Genomic DNA, 18,615 nt, shown 5'->3' on the forward strand with positions numbered 1-18,615 from the left:
TTTCTGTAATATGTCATGCCACAGGGAGGTGAAATCTCATCTGCTCTCAGGTAAGATCTTAGATCTTATTTAGCTTCCAGTAAACATAAAGGCAAAGGAAAAAACAGGAAGGGAATGATGCATACATTTGACTAACTTTAAATTTCTGCACTGTAAAAAACAAACAAACCACAGATGCCATAAATAAAATTAAAAATGCACACAGAAACTTGGGGAAAGTATCTGCTGCTGAATATTTGCATATATGAAAAACAAGGTGTTAATACCTTTCCAGTACTGAAAAACCCTCCAGGCCTTATCTATTAGAGCCACACACTGACATATCTACCAATGAAATGATAAGATGTCTGGGATTTGCTTTAAAATTGAGGGGGAGGGGCAGCCCGGGTGGCTCAGCGATTTAGCACCACCTTCAGCCCGGGACCTGATCCTGGAGACCCCAGATCCAGTCCAATGTCGGGCTCCCTGCATGGAGCCTGCTTCTCCCTCTGCCTGTGTCTCTCTGTCTCTGCCTCTGCCTCTTTCTCTCTGTCTCTCATGAATAAATGAATAAAATCTTTAAAAAATAAAATAAAATTGAGGGGGAAGGGGGGCACAGATGAAACAATTGGTTATAAATTCCTAATAGTTAAAGCTGACCTATGTGTCCTGTCGAGGTTCATTATATAACTCTGCCTAGCTGTGAATACATTCACACAAATTAAAAAATAAAATCCTTCGGGATACCTGGGTGGCTCAGTGGTTGAGCATCTGTCTTTGGCTCAGGTCACGATCCTGTGGTCCAGGGACCAAGTGCCACATCAGGCTCCCCGGACGGAACCTGCTTCTCCCTCTGCCTGTGTCCCTGCCTCTCTCTCTCTCTCTGTCTCTCATTAATAAATAAAAATAAAATCTTAAAAAAAATTAAAAAATAAAATTCTTAGAAATGAACACGAAAAGCGGTCCTGGGACAGAGTCCCACATCAGGCTTCCTGCTTCAGTGGTGAACCTGCTTCTCCCTCTGCCCCTCCCCCTGCTTGTGCTCATGCTTTCTCTCAAATATAAAAAATCAATGCAAAAAGATTACCACTTAATTTTTTTTAAAGGGGAAAAATACAAAATTGACATTTATAGAAGAATCAGTAGACACAAAAAATATTTAATCTCACTGGTAAAGAGACAAAATGAAAAAAGCAACAGAATACATTTTTCTTCTGTCAAGTCAACAAAGCTTTGCTGGTAAGAGTGTGGGAGGAAATATCGCCCTCAGTCCTGCTGGTGGGAGTTATGATCATACATTCCTGTAGGCTACATCTGCAGTATTTATCAAAAGCTTTTAATATGTCTCTGCCTTTTAACTCAATACTTCCACTTCAAGAACTTATCCTGTAGAAATTACCAAATGCACAAAGAGGTACAAGGATGTTCATCACAGTGTCACTTATGAGTGAAAATGAGAAACCACGTCAATGTCCCAAAGTATAGGTTAATGGGATAAGTTGTGATGCAGACAAATACTAGAATACTGTCTAGACATTAAGACAGTTTTGAGGGACGCCTGGGTGGCTCAGCGGTTGAGCGTCTACCTTTGGCTCAGGGCATGATCCTCGGTCTGGGGATTGAGTCCCACACATTGGGCTCCCCTTAGGGAGCCTGCTTCTCCCTCTATGTCTCTGCCTCTCTCTGTGTCTCTCCTGAATAAATAAATAAAATCTTAAAAAAAAAAGTTTTGAAAAGGGATATTTGAAAACACAGGGAAATGGTCATGACATATTAACGAAAAAGTTAAAAAGAGAAATATAAAACTATACTAGAAAACTCTATCAGGAAGATACACACCAGAACAATAGCAAAATATCTGTGTGTGGTAAGAAAGCAGGAGGTTCTTACTCTCTTCTTTAAAGTATGGCATAGTTTTGATTTCTGCCATAAATACATATTGCTTTTGCGTTCAGGGTAAGACCCATATAAAATGTTTAAGGTCTTCAAATAGTTGGAAAAACTGGCAAAGTGTTCACTCCCTAAGAGATTCAGGAAAGCAAGCAATCATATGATTTCTAATAAAAATTAAAAGAAAAATGTACAGTGATCTCTACATCTGGGGAGACATCAGGAAAATAAATTAAAAACTAAAGATTAGGGCTGCCTGGGTGGCTCAGTGGTTGGGTGTCTGCCTTAGGCTCAGAGCCTGGTCCCGGGGTTCCGGGATCGAGTCCCGCATCAGGCTCCCCACGAGGGGTCTGCTTCTCCCTCTGCCTGTGTCTCTGCCTCTATTTCTGTGTCTCTCATGAATAAATATATAAAATCTTTTAAAAAATAAAATAAAAACTAAAGATTAGAGAAAATTGATATATAATTAATACACATATATAAAATAGCACCTTATGGGTATAGTTGATTTTTTTTAGGGTTTAAAATACTTTTGGGAGGGGGTGCCTGGGTTGGTTGAGCATCTGAATCTTAATTCTGGCTGAGGTCATGATCTCAGGATCATGAGACCAAGTCCCAGGTTGGGCTCTGAGCCTGCTTAAGATTCTCCCTCTCCCTCTGCCCCTCCTTCCATGCACATGATCTTTATTTCAAATGTACAAATACCTCTTTAAAAAAATAAATAAAAAATAAAAAACTTTTTTGGGAGAAATAAACATTAAACAAAAACCTGGAACGCCCGGGGTGGCTCAGTGGTTTAGCATTTGCCTTCAGCCCAGGGCATGATCCTGGAGTTCCTGGATTGAGTCCCACATCGGGCTCCCTGCATGGAGCCTGCTTCTCCCTTTACCTATGTCTCTGCCTCTCTCTGTGTCTCTCATGAATAAATAAATTTTAAAAATCTTAAAAAAACAAAAACAAAAACCTTATATAAAGAACTTCTGATTAAAGTTTAAAGGTATTGCTATAAAATGTGGTATTCAGAAGAAGATTTTGTATTAGAAACTCTTCAGATTATTTCCAGTGTCCAATTTTATAGGTTCTCAGCAATTACTCGGTATGGTAATTATTAGTACATGAAATTAACAGTATCTCTTAAAGATTCCTTAGAAAGATTCAGGAAAGCTCCTCCTGTCCACCTTAAGTCGAATTCACTTCCATGAATTCACATGGGGCATCTTCTATAGGATGAGCCAGGACAGGCGCTGGGAAATCTCTGGTCCTCAGGGTCAGCCACAGCAGTGGACAAACCCAGAGCCCTCTGCTCTGCAGCATGGACACGAACCTCATTGGGTTCAGCAATGGGGAAGGTTCTTCTCTGCTCTTCACTGGCTCCTTTCCCATAGCTGGTGCATTTCCCAAGGCTCTAGCTTTGCCCTCCTCTCCCCACCGCTTTTTGGGACAGCCAACGCTTCAGCTCTTACTTCTTCCAGGCTGCTGGTCAAGTCGAGAATGTCAGTCTTGACAGCTCAAGATGCCCAGCTTCCTGGTTCTCTGCCTACAGGCTGTCCCCGGCATCCATCCCTTACTCTTTATTAAGTCCTGTGGCTGCGTCCTTGCCAATCTACTCCCTGTTGGCTGCTCCCTGACTTCCTCACCACCTGCATGCAACCCTCATGTCAATTCCAGAGAAACAATCATGCAGCGCCTCCAATGTCTGCCCAAACTACCCAATAATAATTGAATAAATGAATACTAAATAATAAACCAGTAATGAAGATTTCCAAGTCTTCTGCAGGATCTCCAAGGGCATCTCTCATTCCTCCCACAGTGCACCTCGCTCCCAGCCATCTGGGTTGTCTGGCTGCTGCACGGTGCTTATTCCTCACCCCAAATCTTTCCCTCTATGTCTCCTTTTGCTTGTCTCTCTGCACAGAACCTCGCTGCCCGGTTAAGCCTTCCACCTCCCACTACACCTATCAAACTAGACATCAAGAATGCAGGTATTTTTACTTTGGGCTAAAATAGATTCCTTTTAGTCAATCATCACACTTTTAAATAGGCAAAATGCTCAATTTCTGACAAAGCCGTATCTCCTTTGCTAAACCAGAGCTGTTAGAATACTATCTCCCACCTGACTTTGTTAAAACAGGGAGACAGAGACAAGGGCTCTCTATAATTACCAAGTTTTTTGTCTTGTGGCCACGAGGCACCTGTATTTGTCCTGTAGACTCACCTGCCAGCACAGAAAGGAAACACATTGCCTCGTCTCTGGTATTGAAACACAGCAACAAAGAATGCCTCTTAGCAGCCATTGCTCTTAGGCATGTAGCAATTCTAATCTCATCAACTGCTTTCTGTCAAAAATACATGAGCACATCTGGAAAACTCAAGAGTCTCATAAAAACATGTCAGATCCACCTCAGTGGGGGCAGGCTAACAGTCAAAAAAAGCCTTCAGAATGCCCTTCTGCGGGTAGTCCCTATTTCTTGTCAAAAGTGACAAGGCGGGATCCCTGGGTGGCACAGCGGTTTAGCGCCTGCCTTTGGCCCAGGGCGCAATCCTGGAGACCTGGGATCGAGTCCCACTTCGGGCTCCCAGGGCATGGAGCCTGCTTCTCCCTCTGCTTGTGTCTCTGCCTCTCTCTCTCTCTCTCTCTCTCTCATAAATAAAAAAAAATTTTTAAAAAAAGTGACAAGGAATGAAGAGTCCCAATTACTGATCACACTCAGTTTTGTGAACAAATTACTTACTTGGGAATGATTGCTTGAGGTCTCGATTTTCTCCTGGGACTTGTCTCTGGCTAGTTTGGCAGCTTCTTTCACCTCCTGGAATTTCTCTGCAAACTGAAGATGATGAACAAGAGTTATTGAGGTTGTTCTCACTGTTACACACTGCTGGTCCTCAGAGCTCACCTTCATTGCTTTGCATTCATTTTAAGTCAACAAACTCTGTATAAATCCAGAAGAATAATTTTATTTGAGATTGAAAAGAAAGGAACATAAGGAATACTTCTTCCAGGATACTACCAGCCCAGATCATATCTGAAGCTCTTTTAAGATTTGAGAGACAGAGAGAGAACACATGTGCCTGAGAGAGGGGCAGAGCGAGGGAGAGAATCTCAAGCAGATTCCCCCTTGAGCATGGAACCTGACACAGGTATTGATCCCAGGACCCTGAGATCATCACCTGAGCTGAAACTAAGAGTCGGATGCTTAACCACCCATGTGCCACCCACGTGCCCCAGATCTGAATCATTTTTTTTTCCTGAATCATTTTTTAAGTTGCTGAAGCTAGTTTAATAATGCTAAAGCAAGTACTAAAAGCAAGTACCTCCAGTGAACGGTAACTCATACAAATGTAAGAACATCAATGTAGCTGTACCACAGAAGGGATCCATGAAAAACTTGATCATCTCTACAAAGGATCCAAGAACTCATACAATATGATGGAAACCAACAAGGGATGCCTGGGTGGCTCAGTGGTTGAGCATCTGCCTTTGGCTCAGGGTGTGATCCTGGGGTCCTGGGATGAGTCCCACGTTGCACTCCCTGCAGGGAGCCTGCTTCTCCCTCTGTCTACGTCTCTGCCTCTCTTGCTGTGTCTCGCATGAATAAATAAATAAAATCTTAAAAAAAAAAAAAAAAACAAGATCTGAAGAGCTGGGGAGAAGGAACTGTTCTTGATTTTAAAGGCTTAAGCTATAGGGGTACCTGGGTGCTCAGTCAGTTAAGCATCTGCCTTCAGCTCAGGTCATGATCCCAGGGTCCTGGGAGCCTCAGGTCAGGCTCCCTGCTCAGCGGGGAGCCTGCTTCTCCCTCTCCCTCTGCTTCCCCCCCCCCCCACTTGTGCTCTCTGGCTCTGTCAAATAAATACATAAAATCTTTAAAAAATTATTTTAATGAAAGCTTAAGATATAAAATAGCAAAATGCAAAACAGCAAAAGGGAACATGGAGCCTATGACTATATTCTGTGCTGAAAAGACCATCTGTAAAAGACTCCTTGAGGAGCAACTAGGGCACCTGGGTGGCTTCAATTGGTTGATCATCTGGTTCTTGGTTTTTCAGTTTAGGTCAAGATCTCAGGGTCATGGGATCAAGCCCCACATCTGGCTCTGTGCTCAGTTTGCTTCAGATTCTCTCTCCCTCTGCCCCTCCCTGCACGTGCTCACTCTCCAAAATGAATAAAATCTTTTTTTAAAAAAGAAATGCCAATGATGTTATGGTCATGAGGGAAATGTCATTATTTTTTTAGAGATAGATACTGAAATGTCTTGATGTCTGCAATGTACCTGGAAGCACTTCAACAACAATAAAATAGATGAAGAAATGTAGCAAATGTTAATGAGGGTTAAATCTGGTGATATGTATATGGGTGTTTATTATATGATGCTTTCTACTTTAAAGAAACGTTTTAATATTTTCATTATAAAACACTCTTCAAATGCCAGAGGTAATCAAATCAATCACTGCCTTATAGTCACTGACAAGGCAACTGATTTTTAATTATCAAATACATTGTTCGAGCAGAGAACATTCTGTGATAGATAATGCTGGCATTACAAAGCAAGAGAGAGCTAAATGTGGTTGCTGAGAAACACAAAGAGCCAGCAAGTTGCAAGGCTACCGACAGTTCTATGGCTTTTGCTGAGAATGCATTAATTTCTGGGCATGGGCTACCCCCTGAGTATCTCCATGACACAGGCAACAGTGGTCCGCTTTGGAAAACCTTGCCAGATGACAGACACCGGTGAACAAAGCATCTGGCAGAAGCAGAAAAGGTCAGCCCTTCCATTCTGGCCTGTGTTGCTCCTGCAGGACCATAAATAAAGCCACAGCCATGGGGCTTCATATTTAAACATCCCACAGCTGTCAGAGGAAAATCACAGTACTTGTTTGAAACACGTGCGGTCCAGCAGGGATGCACAAAGCCCCTCCCCACCCTGCTTCCTTTGAGGGGGCCCTGAAAGTAAACACATCATGTCAGAAACTCCTTTACAGCATGGTCCACGCCTTTCCTCTTGGCATCCTACCCAATACCGGCAGAAAGCAGGCACAAATAAGTTTGTTCGGTGAATGAATGAACTCTGGGTTCCAGACCCATAGCTCCCCCCACCCCCCTCAGCCACTTGGAAACAAACCATGTCAAAGGCACAGGTCTAGTCCAAGAGTGGGGCAGCTCTTCTTCTGCTAGACAAGTGAGAATGCACTCTGGGAGGAACTGTGGTTAAGTGTCTGGGAGTATTCACAGCCCCAACCCTCTGCTTCCTAAGCTCACCTGACCGGCTCTACCTAGGAACTAGGCAGGGCAACTCCCAGAACATGAACATTATCCCAGAAGAGATTCTGGGCAGGCACATAGAGGCCTTTCAATCTTACTAAGACATTAAAAGATTTGATTTCTAAAGGTCTTAGTTTAAATGTTTTTGGGAAAAAAAGAAAAAAGAAAAAGAAATAAATGTTTTTGGGCCCAGTACCAATGAAAAGTCAAATACGATTTGCAGAAAACTGTAGCAGACACCCTTGCTAACAGCCTCACCCACACCATACTCTGTAAGATCAGGGATGCCTCTCTCCCTGCAAGCGTCTCCATGTTTGTCAGGCCACCCAAACCAGAAGTGCTCTCTTCTTCACGGGTCCTTCATGTCCCTGTCAGGATTCCTTTCTCTCATGGGTCTTGTTTGAAGTTGCTTTTCAACTAGACTGGAAATGTCATTAGCCAGTGTCACACTCATTCAGTCAACAAACATGGTCCAAGCACCAGTTGTTCCTTCAGTGAACACATATTCCCACCATCCTGGGCTGGGCCATGTACACTGTGCAGCTATCGCAGGCTGCTCTGCCCCCCAGAAGGCCACGAGTTGAGCAACAGAGGACACTGGCAAGCAAGTCAGTACCTAAAATTCTGCCCGGCTCTGACAGAACAAGTCACTTCTGGACAGAGCTTGGGCCTCTGTTCCCTCTGTCTTGTACCTCACCCTGAACATCCCTAACTGGTGAAGATCTTGGTTCTACTCTTGGAGACTCTCAGCCTAGGGCATAAGCTTTCAACTCCAATGGCTTCTTGCTTGTCTCTGGACACCCCTCATGATGGCTCCCTGGTGGCCCTACAGTCCTGGCCCTGGTAGGCATACTTACCACCCTCTTCCCCCTGGACCCTCAGGACAACCAGGTCTATATGCTAAGGAGTTTAATGACTTCTTTTTTTTTTTTTTTTAAGATTTTATTTATTTATTCATGAGAGACAGAGAGAGAGAGAGAGAGAGAGAGAGAGAGAAGCAGAGACACAGGCAGAGGGAGAAGCAGGCTCCATGCAGGAGCCCGACATGGGACTCGATCCCAGGTCTCCAGGATCACACCCCAGGCTGCAGGCAGCACTAAACCGCTGCGCCACCAGGACTGCCCAGTTTAATGACTTCTTGACGCACCTTCTCTCTTTGGCTTCTCACCAGCATCCTGTAGGATGGGGATTCTCATCTCTGGTTTCCAGATGAGAAAGTACCCATGATCACACAGCTAATAAAGGGTAAACTTGGGATCCCTGGGTGGCACAGCGGTTTAGCGCCTGCCTTTGGCCCAGGGCGCGATCCTGGAGACCCGGGATCGAATCCCACGTTGGGCTCCTGGTGCATGAAGCCTGCTTCTCCTCCCTCTGCCTATGTCTCTGCCTCTCTCTCTATCATAAAAAAAAATAAATAAATAAAAAATAAAAATAAAAATAAACAAATAAATAAAAAATAAAGGGTAAACTCGAACTTGTGCCCAGATCTGTCTTCCACACACCCAGTTACCCTCTTGTGCCAACAAGGATGCCTAGAGTCTTGCCCATAGCAGTTGCTAAGTCTTTACGGATTAGATTTTCCAGTTGCAAAGAGAAGTCCCATGACCTTAAAATTAAACTGGAACTGTATTCACTCCCTCTTTAAATGAAAATTACTTACACAAGTTTCAGCTCAAAACAGGCCATGGGGATCTTTTAGGCAAAGACAAGGCCTGAGACACAAAATATCAGATGTGGAGTGGGGGGCTCAACTCGTTCTGATTGTACAGCTCTCCTCAGTTCCACTGAGTAACTGTCCTTCTCGAGAGTTATAAGAAGACCAGGAGCAGCTGTCATACACACACCTGAACACACATCCCTATAGGACTGCAAGGTGACGGTGCCATATCAGTAATAACAGCCTAGAATAGCCCAGAAAAGGGGAAAGGACACGTCTCCTTGGCTCCCAGGGATGAGCAGAGCAGAGTGGCTGAGGTGTCTCATCTCACTACATACACACTCACAGCAACCCCTGGGTGCTTGGTACACAAATGGGGACAGGTGGCTTTTGTAACTGCCAATGTTACACTGGGATAGAACACAGGACATCTGACACCAGCACTGGATGATAGTGTCTTAAGACCTACCTGCTTAGCGGCCAGCTTAGGTAAGTGGCCCAACTCTGACCCTTACCAGCCTTTCAAGTGCAGGCAAGTGAACCACTCTGAGCCTCGGCCTCATCTATACGATGTGGTAACAATGCTGCCTCTGTGGGCCACTGGAGGAGAAAACATGGGGCTTTGCTGGGTTGGTGGCAAGGGGTCAAGAGAGAGAACTGTAGCATCTCTGGCCTTCTGCAAGTAAAATAAAAGCTAAAGCCTGGAAACCACAATGTTTAGTAAAAGAGACATATCAAAGGGTGAATTCATCCATTCAGAAACATGAACTAGTTATCGCTATGCGCCAGTGACTGAGCTGGGGACCCCGAAATAATTAAGGAAGATTTGGCTTCTGTCTTCAGAGAAATTCTGAGTTTGTAGAGGATTTGGTTTTGCCTTCAAATGGGTAAGAATAAAAAAGAAAATTTCAAAAAATAAGTTTAAAATGTAATGAAGTAGGTAGGATACGCCCTATCAGATAAATTTTAAATTAAAAAAATCCCCTAAAACATGTGGTACCAGTAGATGCACAATAGAAAGAGGTCCTACTGTTTATGTCAACATTAGCCTGTGATAAAGGAGGAATCTTACACTGGTGGGGAAGATGACTGACACAACCTTAGTAAGAAGAGGCAAAGGAGTTTAAATCTTTACTGCAAACATGCAGCATGATCAGTTTTCTTTCTTTTTTTTTTTTTTTTCATGATCAGTTTTCAATGAGGTAAAGGGGTAAGTGTGTTTTTTAAAAATATGGATGAAAACAGAATTGAACATTTATTTAACTTCTGCTTGAAGGGTGAGAGGGTAATATTCTAAACTTGGAAGAAATAAAAGAAAAATCATAGGAATGACAGACTTGATCACACAACAGGGAAAAAACCCCACTAAATCAGAAGGGAAACAACCACCTGGGGAGGACTATGCATAGATAGGCTGGTATCATAGAAAAAGGGCTATTATCTTTAGTAGAGGAAGAGTTTGTGCACACAGAAAAGGAAAATATGAAAAAACCCAACAAATACATGGCAAAATTCACAAATAAAAAAAAACACAGTAAGCAAGCAACTGATAAAAACGATTGCTCAGTCCCACTGGAAATGCAAATCAAAATAATGAGGTACTATTCTTTGCTTGCTAAATTAGCAAACATTAAATACAATTATAATACCCAATGTGGGCAAGATATTTCCAGGCACATTGTGTGGCGGTGCAGCCCCACAGAGAAGCAATTTGGAAATGTGGATCATCAGTGAAAAAAAGCATTCATACCCACTGACCTAGTGATATCACTTCTGGGAAACGATTCTATGAAAAAAATGGAGAACATGAAAAAAAAAAAAGGCTTCAATACAAAAATGCTAATCCTAGCTTTATCTATAACAATGGAAACCCAGCAGCAACCAAGAAGTACCAGAGGACTGTCCTTTGATGAAAAATCCCCTGACTCCAAGTCTTTAGTTTTAAAATCTTCCCGTTATATATATAAAAAAAAGCACATATGCTTGTGAATTTAGACATTGTAGCTTGGAAAAAAATAGTTCTTAAACCTGTAGTCCTATCACCCAGTGATACGCACTGACCACATAAATTTTGAATAGTTTTCTGTGTATATGCGTTCATCACACATTTTTTTAAAAGATTTTATTAATTCAGAGAGAGAGAGAGAAAGCAGGGGGAGGTGCAGAGTGAGAGAAAGAATCCCAAACAGACTCCAAACTCAATGTGGAGCCAGAGACAGGGCTCGATCTCATGACCTGAGCTGAAATCAAGAGTCAGACACTCAACTGACTGAGCCACCCAGGTGCCCCATGACACATACTTCTTTTCAAAGTAGAATGATATGGTACACTTTATTTTATAGTCACTTTTGAAATTAACAGTGTGACATTAATATTTCCATGCAATTATATGACCTTCTACTATAGCATCTGAATTGCCTTGTAGTATAGTACCCTAAAGGATATACTGGAGTTTATTTCACCTAATTGCTTACTGCTGGGCATTTGGCTGGTGTTCTTGGATTTTTGCTTTTGCTATTACAAATGATGCTGCAAGGAAAATTCTTACAGTTAAATCTCTGTGCTCAGTTATAATTATTTCCTAAGAATAGATGCCAATAAATGAGACCAACAGATCAAAGGATATTCAAAGCATAAAGGTTTCTGAAATGTATGCCAAATTCTGATGTTTTTACTTATTAGGATCATTTTCTGCAATTTTTAAACTTGGAGTAATAATCTATAAAAAAATTAAAATCATCATCTTTTTCACCATTATCCTGCTAGAAAATGAAAGACTATTGTTTTATTTGTGGATTTTTTTGGTCTTGTGTATTGAAGACCCCGTGGCAGACACGATTTGCTTATTCAAAATCCATTTATTTTCTCCTGGCTTAACAAAATTTCAAATTTGACTGAAGCAGGAAATATCCTAGCTGGGAGAAAATAAGAACTAGTGTAAACCGGTCATGGCAACCTAATTCTCTCTGCCCCACCCCCTACCCCTCATTGGAAGGTGGCCCAGGGACCCAAGACTGACTGTTGGAAGGAGAAGTCTGCCAAGGGAGCTCACAAGGAGGTAGCTTCTGCCCTCTCCCTCTTGCCATGAATGCAGACGTGATGGACAGAGCTTGAGAAGCCATCTTAGCAACATGAGGAACAGGCCAATAAAAGAAACAAACATGCAGAGCCCTCACACCCAACATCATGGGGCCACCATTATCAATGCTGGCAGCGGCCTTCCTTTGGATTTCTTTTGTGTATGAAAAGAATAAGTCTATTTGCCTCAGCACTGTGATTAGTTCCATTACCTGCAGCCCAAAGCATTCTCACTGAAACATATCAAAAGAATGATTAATATCCCCCACTTAAAAACAATGGCCCTTAAATCAGAAAGGTGGAAGACAGAGCAATGTTGTTACAACTACACAGACTTGATGAGGTGAACTTCAGGATGTAAATTTGGATTACAGATGAAATAATTAAAATGGGTCAACAGCCAATGCCATGTGTATCTGTGTGTCTGAGAGAGAGGATTTAGAAGAACTGATCACAGAGCACTAGCAACATGATCATCCCCTTTGTGGCAGGATGTACTTCCTTCTGTCTGTGATAAATGACAGGGAGCCAAACTTGAAACAGTGACACCCCAAGGTCAGCTGCCAGAAAGAACCTCCATTTAACAACTGGCTCACTCTTAACATTTGGATCTCCTTCCTTTCATCTCTTTTCAGAAGTTCTTTCTCTTCTCAGAATGCAAGCTCCTTCACCGAGGCACCATGTCCCTGCCAGCGGGCGGACAGTCCCCATACTACGTCTGGGCTGGTGGTGTGGGGTGGTCCTCGTAATAGGAGCAGTGAAGACCAAGGTATCTATTTTCCCTTCTGGAAGGTAGGGAGAGATGTGTATATAAAGCATTCTTAAATGAAAATAGCCACACTGGCGTTCCTTTTCTAGCCTCCTTACAGGCTGTGATTACTGATCCCTCTTTTGGGACCGTGGGTGGCTGTTTGGTGGTGTCCGGAACACGTAGCCCCAGCCATCCCCTCAGCCACATGCCCTGGGAGGCTTCGGGCTTGAGCTCCTCTCTGCCAGCTAATTGCCACTTGTCGAGGCTGCCAGCCTCACTTCAGGGTAATTCATCAGTGTGTGGCTAATCGTCCCTGTCACAGAGAAGGGGAAAGTTGACTTGAAACACTTTGAACAAAGGCGACATCTAAGGGCTTATTTGATGAGTCTTTGTGACAACGGCAGGTCATGGCCATACAGCGGAGACTCCAGCGCTGCCAGAGGAGCCTGGGTGACTCACGAAGGAGGGCACTCCTCCCGAACAACAGAACATTCCCTTCCGCTGGAGAGAACCAGGAGAGGCTGCCCATGCACACAGCAAGGCCTGAGGTCTCCTCAGTTCTTGGAGCTGGAAGGAAGTGACCTCTAACCATGATTTTTGTGTTCAGTTCTCCCTTCTTTCGGTTCTTTTCATCAAAACGTTTCCTGTTTATCCTTCCTAGCTCCTCTGATTCCTCCCGAGGTTGGAGAAATTGTTCCAGGCAGCTGAGAGCTGATTCTGTCAAATGGCTGGGGCTTCTGGAAGGCCTGGAGCCTTGGGCTGCATGGGAGGAAGTGACCTCACGGCCGCAGGGCAGGGCCTTGCCTCTGATGGAGCCTCTGCATCTCCATGGGGCTTCCCTGGAGGTGTGAGGAGGACACCCCTGCCTCCTCCGCCATGGGGAGGAACCATGGAGGGGCTCAGGAGGACCCCTCCCCATCCTTGTCCCCACCAGGCACTGCTTCAGAGGGAAAAGGTGCCCAATCCCTGCTGCTCGCTTCGGACAGTGGTGCTGGTATCATTGGTTCAACAAACCACCATCATACCTGCTTCCACTTCACATCAATTCTGATTCTCACAGCCCTTGTTCTTCCTCATTTCACAAAACAGCAGCTCCAGCTGTCCACCCTCCAGCCCGCCTCACCCTAGAGTTCCTGTGTCTCACATCCACATACTGAGTCCTGCCAGTTCAGCCCCATGGCGGTTCCCGAGGGCCTCCAGCTCTGACTTAGGCATCCCTGGTCCCAGAACAGCCCAGTCTGCCTTGAGGTTGGACAAATCAAGCTACAATGCAAATCTGATCGTTCTCTTTCTTGGCTTAAAATCCTCCACAGAGGGCACCTGGGTGGCTCAGTGTTGAGCATCTGCCTTCAGCTCAGGTCATGATCCCGGGATCCTGGGATTGAGTCCGGCATCAAGCTCCTTGCAGGGGGCCTGCTTCTCCCTCTGCATCTCTCATGAATAAAAAAAAATAAAATCTTAAAAAAAAAGGTCCTCCACAGGCCACAGTCTCAAGTCCAGGGCTGGCCTCTGGCCATAGCCTTGCCCACCCCAGAGCCCACAGACCCCATTAACAGAACAGTCTCTCTCATGACAAGGTGCCATGGGTTTGCTCGTGCGGTTCCTGCTACGTGGAGGATGACAGAAAAGGGAAGTCCTCCCCGTGGGCATGACCTGGAACATCTCCTTGTCCAGCATGCATGGCGCAGGTAGCCTGGTGGCAGGGTCCACTCTGAGCCCTGAGGAAATGGTCAGGGGCCCAGCTGCCTGGGTAGGGATCAGGAAACAGCAGAGTCAGAAGGTTAGTGACAAAGAGATTTGGGAAGAGCTGCATCAGCGGAACACAGGGGGGCCAGAGGAACCGAAGTCTGAAAATACTCACATTCCATGTGAATGCTTGCAACTGGCTGAAAGTCCGCATCCCCCTCAAATTCATATGTTGAAATCCTAACCCCCAATGTGATGCATTAGGAGGTGGGGCCACTGAGAGGGGATAAGGTCACGCGGGTGGAGCCCTTAGAAATGGGACTGGTGGCCTCATAAGAGACCCGAGGGCTCTCCATCCACCACATAAGGGCACAGTGAGAAACTGCCAGCATATAACTGGAAAGTGGGCCTTCCTCTGATGCTAGCCATGCTGGCACCCTGATCTCAGACTTCCAGCTTCCAGAGCCCTGAGAAACCAACTTTGTTGTGTATAAGCCACCCAGTGTGTGGTATTTTGTCATAACAGCCTGAATGGACTAGACAATGTTCCTCTGAACCCCTCATCTTGGCACCAAAGAGAATCCTTCAAACCAGGGCAGGAAGGGCTGCCCTATGGACACCGGGTCCTTCTCCCACGGGCAGCACAGTGCCTGTTCCAAAGCCTTCCAGGACACACCGGTCTGGGGGTCAGGGAGAAAGGTACCATGTGACCTTGACCATCCTTGCTCCTGCTCTCCATGGCCACTGGATCTCTGACCCGCTGAGTGCCAACCACAAACAAGAGTGAGTGAGCCCCAATTCTGCATCATACCCCTAAGTGATTACCGGCTTGGTACAAAGCTAACTGCATTGGGCACCTTCATCCAGAGCAAATGGGACTCATCCTCCCTTGATAGGCTCCATGGTCTGTCATGGCTGTGCCAGCCCCACCACTCAGAGACTTGCTTAACGTCCTTTGTGCCACGTAGCACAGCCTCAAGCCAGCAGACTCACTTCTCCACAAATGAAAGGAAGCAAGGGTCTGATAACCCTGGGATTCTCGGTCTTCCCACCTTATAGAACTCTGCTGTGCTGCTGCTGGAACACACACTCTCCAGGCTGGTGGGATGTGGTGCTTCCCCTCAGGGGTACAGCGCACAAGTCTGGGGACCAAGGGACATCGTTTCCCACAATTATACCCAATGGCCCAGAGTCAAGAATCCTGTTACCTTCCCTGTTTCAGGGCCCTGGTGAACTGAAGGGAAGGTTTTATGTATTATTTTTTTAAAGATTTTATTTGAGAGCAAGAGCACAAGTTGGGAGAGGAGCAGGAGAGGGAAAAGCAGGCTCGCCACTGAGCAGGGAGACGGGACATGGGGCGTGATCCCAGGACCCTTAGATCATGACCTGAGTTGAAGGTAGATGCTTCACCAACTGAGCCACCCATGTGCCCCTGGGTGGGGGGGGGTTAGTCTCTAGAAAAGGATACTTCTGTGAGCAAGTGGCATGAGAAGGATGCTTAGAGTGCCACCAGGCCATTTTGGGTCTCTGGGGCTTCTTAGGAGGTGATGTCCACATGGAAGTACCTGAGGAAGAGAAGAGTCTGTGGGGTGTCCTCCATCAGGGGCTCATTTCTGTGGAGGTAGGATGGCTGGATCCATGGACTGCAGGCCTTTGAGCCCAAGCATGTATGTGCCTGTGTAGGTGCCTGTGTGCCCAAACATGTGTGTCTAAGCGTGTATGTGTACCCAAGCATGTAACTGTGTGCATACATGTCCGAGCTTGTATGTGCATGCGTGCCAAAGTGTGTATGTGTGTGTACGCACACAGCACATCCACGCACTCTGGACAGATGTGAGGTGCAGATCCGCAGGCCCCTGCAGGGTGGCGTCCTGACCTGTCTTAATGGCCCCACTTTGCAAGCTGTCATCTGTATACACAGGGAACCCAAGCAGTCAAGTCCATCGTAAGTGACCCTGTCAAGTCCCCAGGAGTCTGGAATTTCGTAAATGCCTCTCAGAATGGACCACGGCCCTGCATCCTTAGCACCTAGCATACCGTTGGCCCAGCGAGAGCTCAATAAATATGTTCAGGGCCATGGTCTAGAGAGAAACACTCCTTAAGCCAAGTTTCCTGAGCCAGACTGGCTCTGGGCCTTCCCTTTCAATTCTCCCTAGGATTCTCTGGGACCCTCTGACATCCTTCCAGTAAGTTCCTGTGTCATGTAAACCAGCCAGTCTTGGAGCTCTTCCAGCATCCTATGAGGAAACCTACTCACTCAAACAAGCTCTGGGTCTGTTAATCAGCTGGACGAGGCGAGGCCTCTCAGAGATGGTCAGTTTGTCCCCGCAGACCTTGGGGCTCTCCAAGCCTGTGGTCAGTCCTGATCCACTCTTAACACCTTTCTGACTGTATACAGAGTGTATGTGTTAAGCCCTTGAGAGAATCAAAGTTATGAATACCTTCCCCAGAAAAAAGAAAAGCAACATGCACAGCAAATGCTGTGTGACATTTTAAGGGGTGCAGGGACTCCAGGGCAGGAAGTGTTTGCTGTAAGTATGCAGCAGCACCTCCCTCTGCTTACAGGCTCCAGTCAGAGGGTCACTGATGCCAAGGGCTGGCAGGTGCACACTGGGCTCAGGGTGACACACACAGGAAAGGAACCACCGGCAGGGTGGTTTGCTGGGGCTGCGGTCTTAGGCTCTGCAGGAGCAGGTGTCACATAAGCCTTCCTTCCCCAACAACACCACCATTTCAAGGGACCTGGGCTTTCTAAGGGGTCACCTGGCTGGGCAGCCCTACGGCACCAGAAGGGCTGGAGAGGAATCCTGCTCACCAGTGGCACCACTCAGGCCCTTGGCATCCAGGCACCGAGGGACAGAGCATCCGATGAGAGACCCTCATTACCTTGGTCAGGTGCTGCTCCGAGGAAAACCCCAGGCCAAACACCGTGTTGGCTCTGCTGTCAGCCCACTGCCCAAACTTCTGTGACGTTTTGGTGAAGGTCATGTTGGGTGTGATGGTGCTGTTTATAATCACCTGCAGGAAAGAGCCAAAGAACAGAAAGTGAAACCCTGAATGTGCCACCCATGGAGCTCCTTACAAGCTTGGCACAGCAAGCACCTATCATGTGCATCCTGGCACTGCTACACTTGCCCCTGGGACCTCCTGGCACATCCTATGCCGAGTCCAATACATGACCACGATAAGGTGTAATTGAGTTAAAAACAGACAGTCATTCTAAAATAGACCTTACAGCTAGTGGGAGAAAGCATGCCCTAAGGAGAGAATAGTTTCCCAAACTGCTATTTATTTCCTCAAAGCTCTCCGTACCTCCAACGGCCCTTCATGGCCATTTAGCCCTGCCCCACACTCTCTGAGACACTGTGCTATGCACTCTTCTAAGCACCTGGAGCCACCGTGTCCAGCTCAAACAACTTAAAATCTCCACCAGCAATTGGGATTTGCTGTTTCCTGACAAGAAGGAAAAGGTATGGGGCACCTGGGTGGCTCAGCGGTTGAGCATCTGCCTTTGGCTCAAGTTGTGATCCCGGGGTCCTGGAATCCAGTCCCACATCAGGCTCCCCTCAGAGAGCCTGCTTCTCCTGCTGCCTATGTCTCTGCCTCTCTCTGTGTGTCTCTCATGAATAAATAAATAAAATCTTAAAAACAAAAGAAAAGGTATATTCCAATCAGGATCATTTGTGAAGGGTTAATTTACAAAGAAAGTAATGGTACATGTATGAGCTGGTTGTAGAGAAGCCATAAGTGATGGTATAGGGACTTGGCGCTTAATGTTACCCCCTCCTTGGCCTAAAAGGATGAGGGGAGGAAGAGGTTACAGATTATGGAGGACCAGAGTCACAGACAGCAGACTGCCTTGATATATGGGTACATGCATGGCTTTCCCCAGGAGGGGAGCGTGGGGAACAAAGACCCTCACTCCTCCCCTGTGGTCTCCTGCCCCTGGCCAGACCCAATCAGAAGCCAGAGGCCCCATGGACCAAGTGCTGGACTCTGCAGGTCAGCCTCTCGGAGACCACAGCATGGTAGGAAGGATGGAGAAAGAAGTTGGAAGAGATATCCAGCACATGGCATGTTCATGCATTCAACATTTACAGAGAACATTTACTTGTCAGGCATTCTGTTAACCAAAGACAAGAGATGAACAAGTCAGGATTCCCGATCTTCTTGTTGCAGTTGCAGGAAGAGGGTAGAGACATGTAAATAAATCACCAAATAAATGATAAGCATTAGTAAATATCAATGACAGGCTCATTCTGGCAGAAATCCTTCAAAGCCCTAAGACTCTGAGAAATACTCATGAAAAATGCC

At 45.8% G+C, this 18,615-nt stretch overlaps 1 protein-coding gene across 3 annotated transcripts in view; it reads right to left on the minus strand.

Annotated features, from left to right (window-relative positions):
• Positions 1-18,615, minus strand: part of HOMER2 (homer scaffold protein 2) — a 98,071-nt gene that overhangs the window by 17,249 nt on the left and 62,207 nt on the right. For all 3 annotated transcript variants that reach the window (XM_077873719.1, XM_077873710.1, XM_077873728.1), the window contains exons 3-4: positions 17,188-17,319; positions 4,602-4,694 (exon numbers count right to left, since the gene is read on the minus strand). In XM_077873719.1, coding sequence (XP_077729845.1) covers positions 4,602-4,694; positions 17,188-17,319 — 225 coding nt within the window. The remainder of the gene's footprint in view (positions 1-4,601; positions 4,695-17,187; positions 17,320-18,615) is intronic.

The sequence above is a fragment of the Canis aureus genome, chromosome 2, assembly GCF_053574225.1.
Source record: "Canis aureus isolate CA01 chromosome 2, VMU_Caureus_v.1.0, whole genome shotgun sequence".
Lineage (NCBI taxonomy): Eukaryota > Metazoa > Chordata > Mammalia > Carnivora > Canidae > Canis > Canis aureus.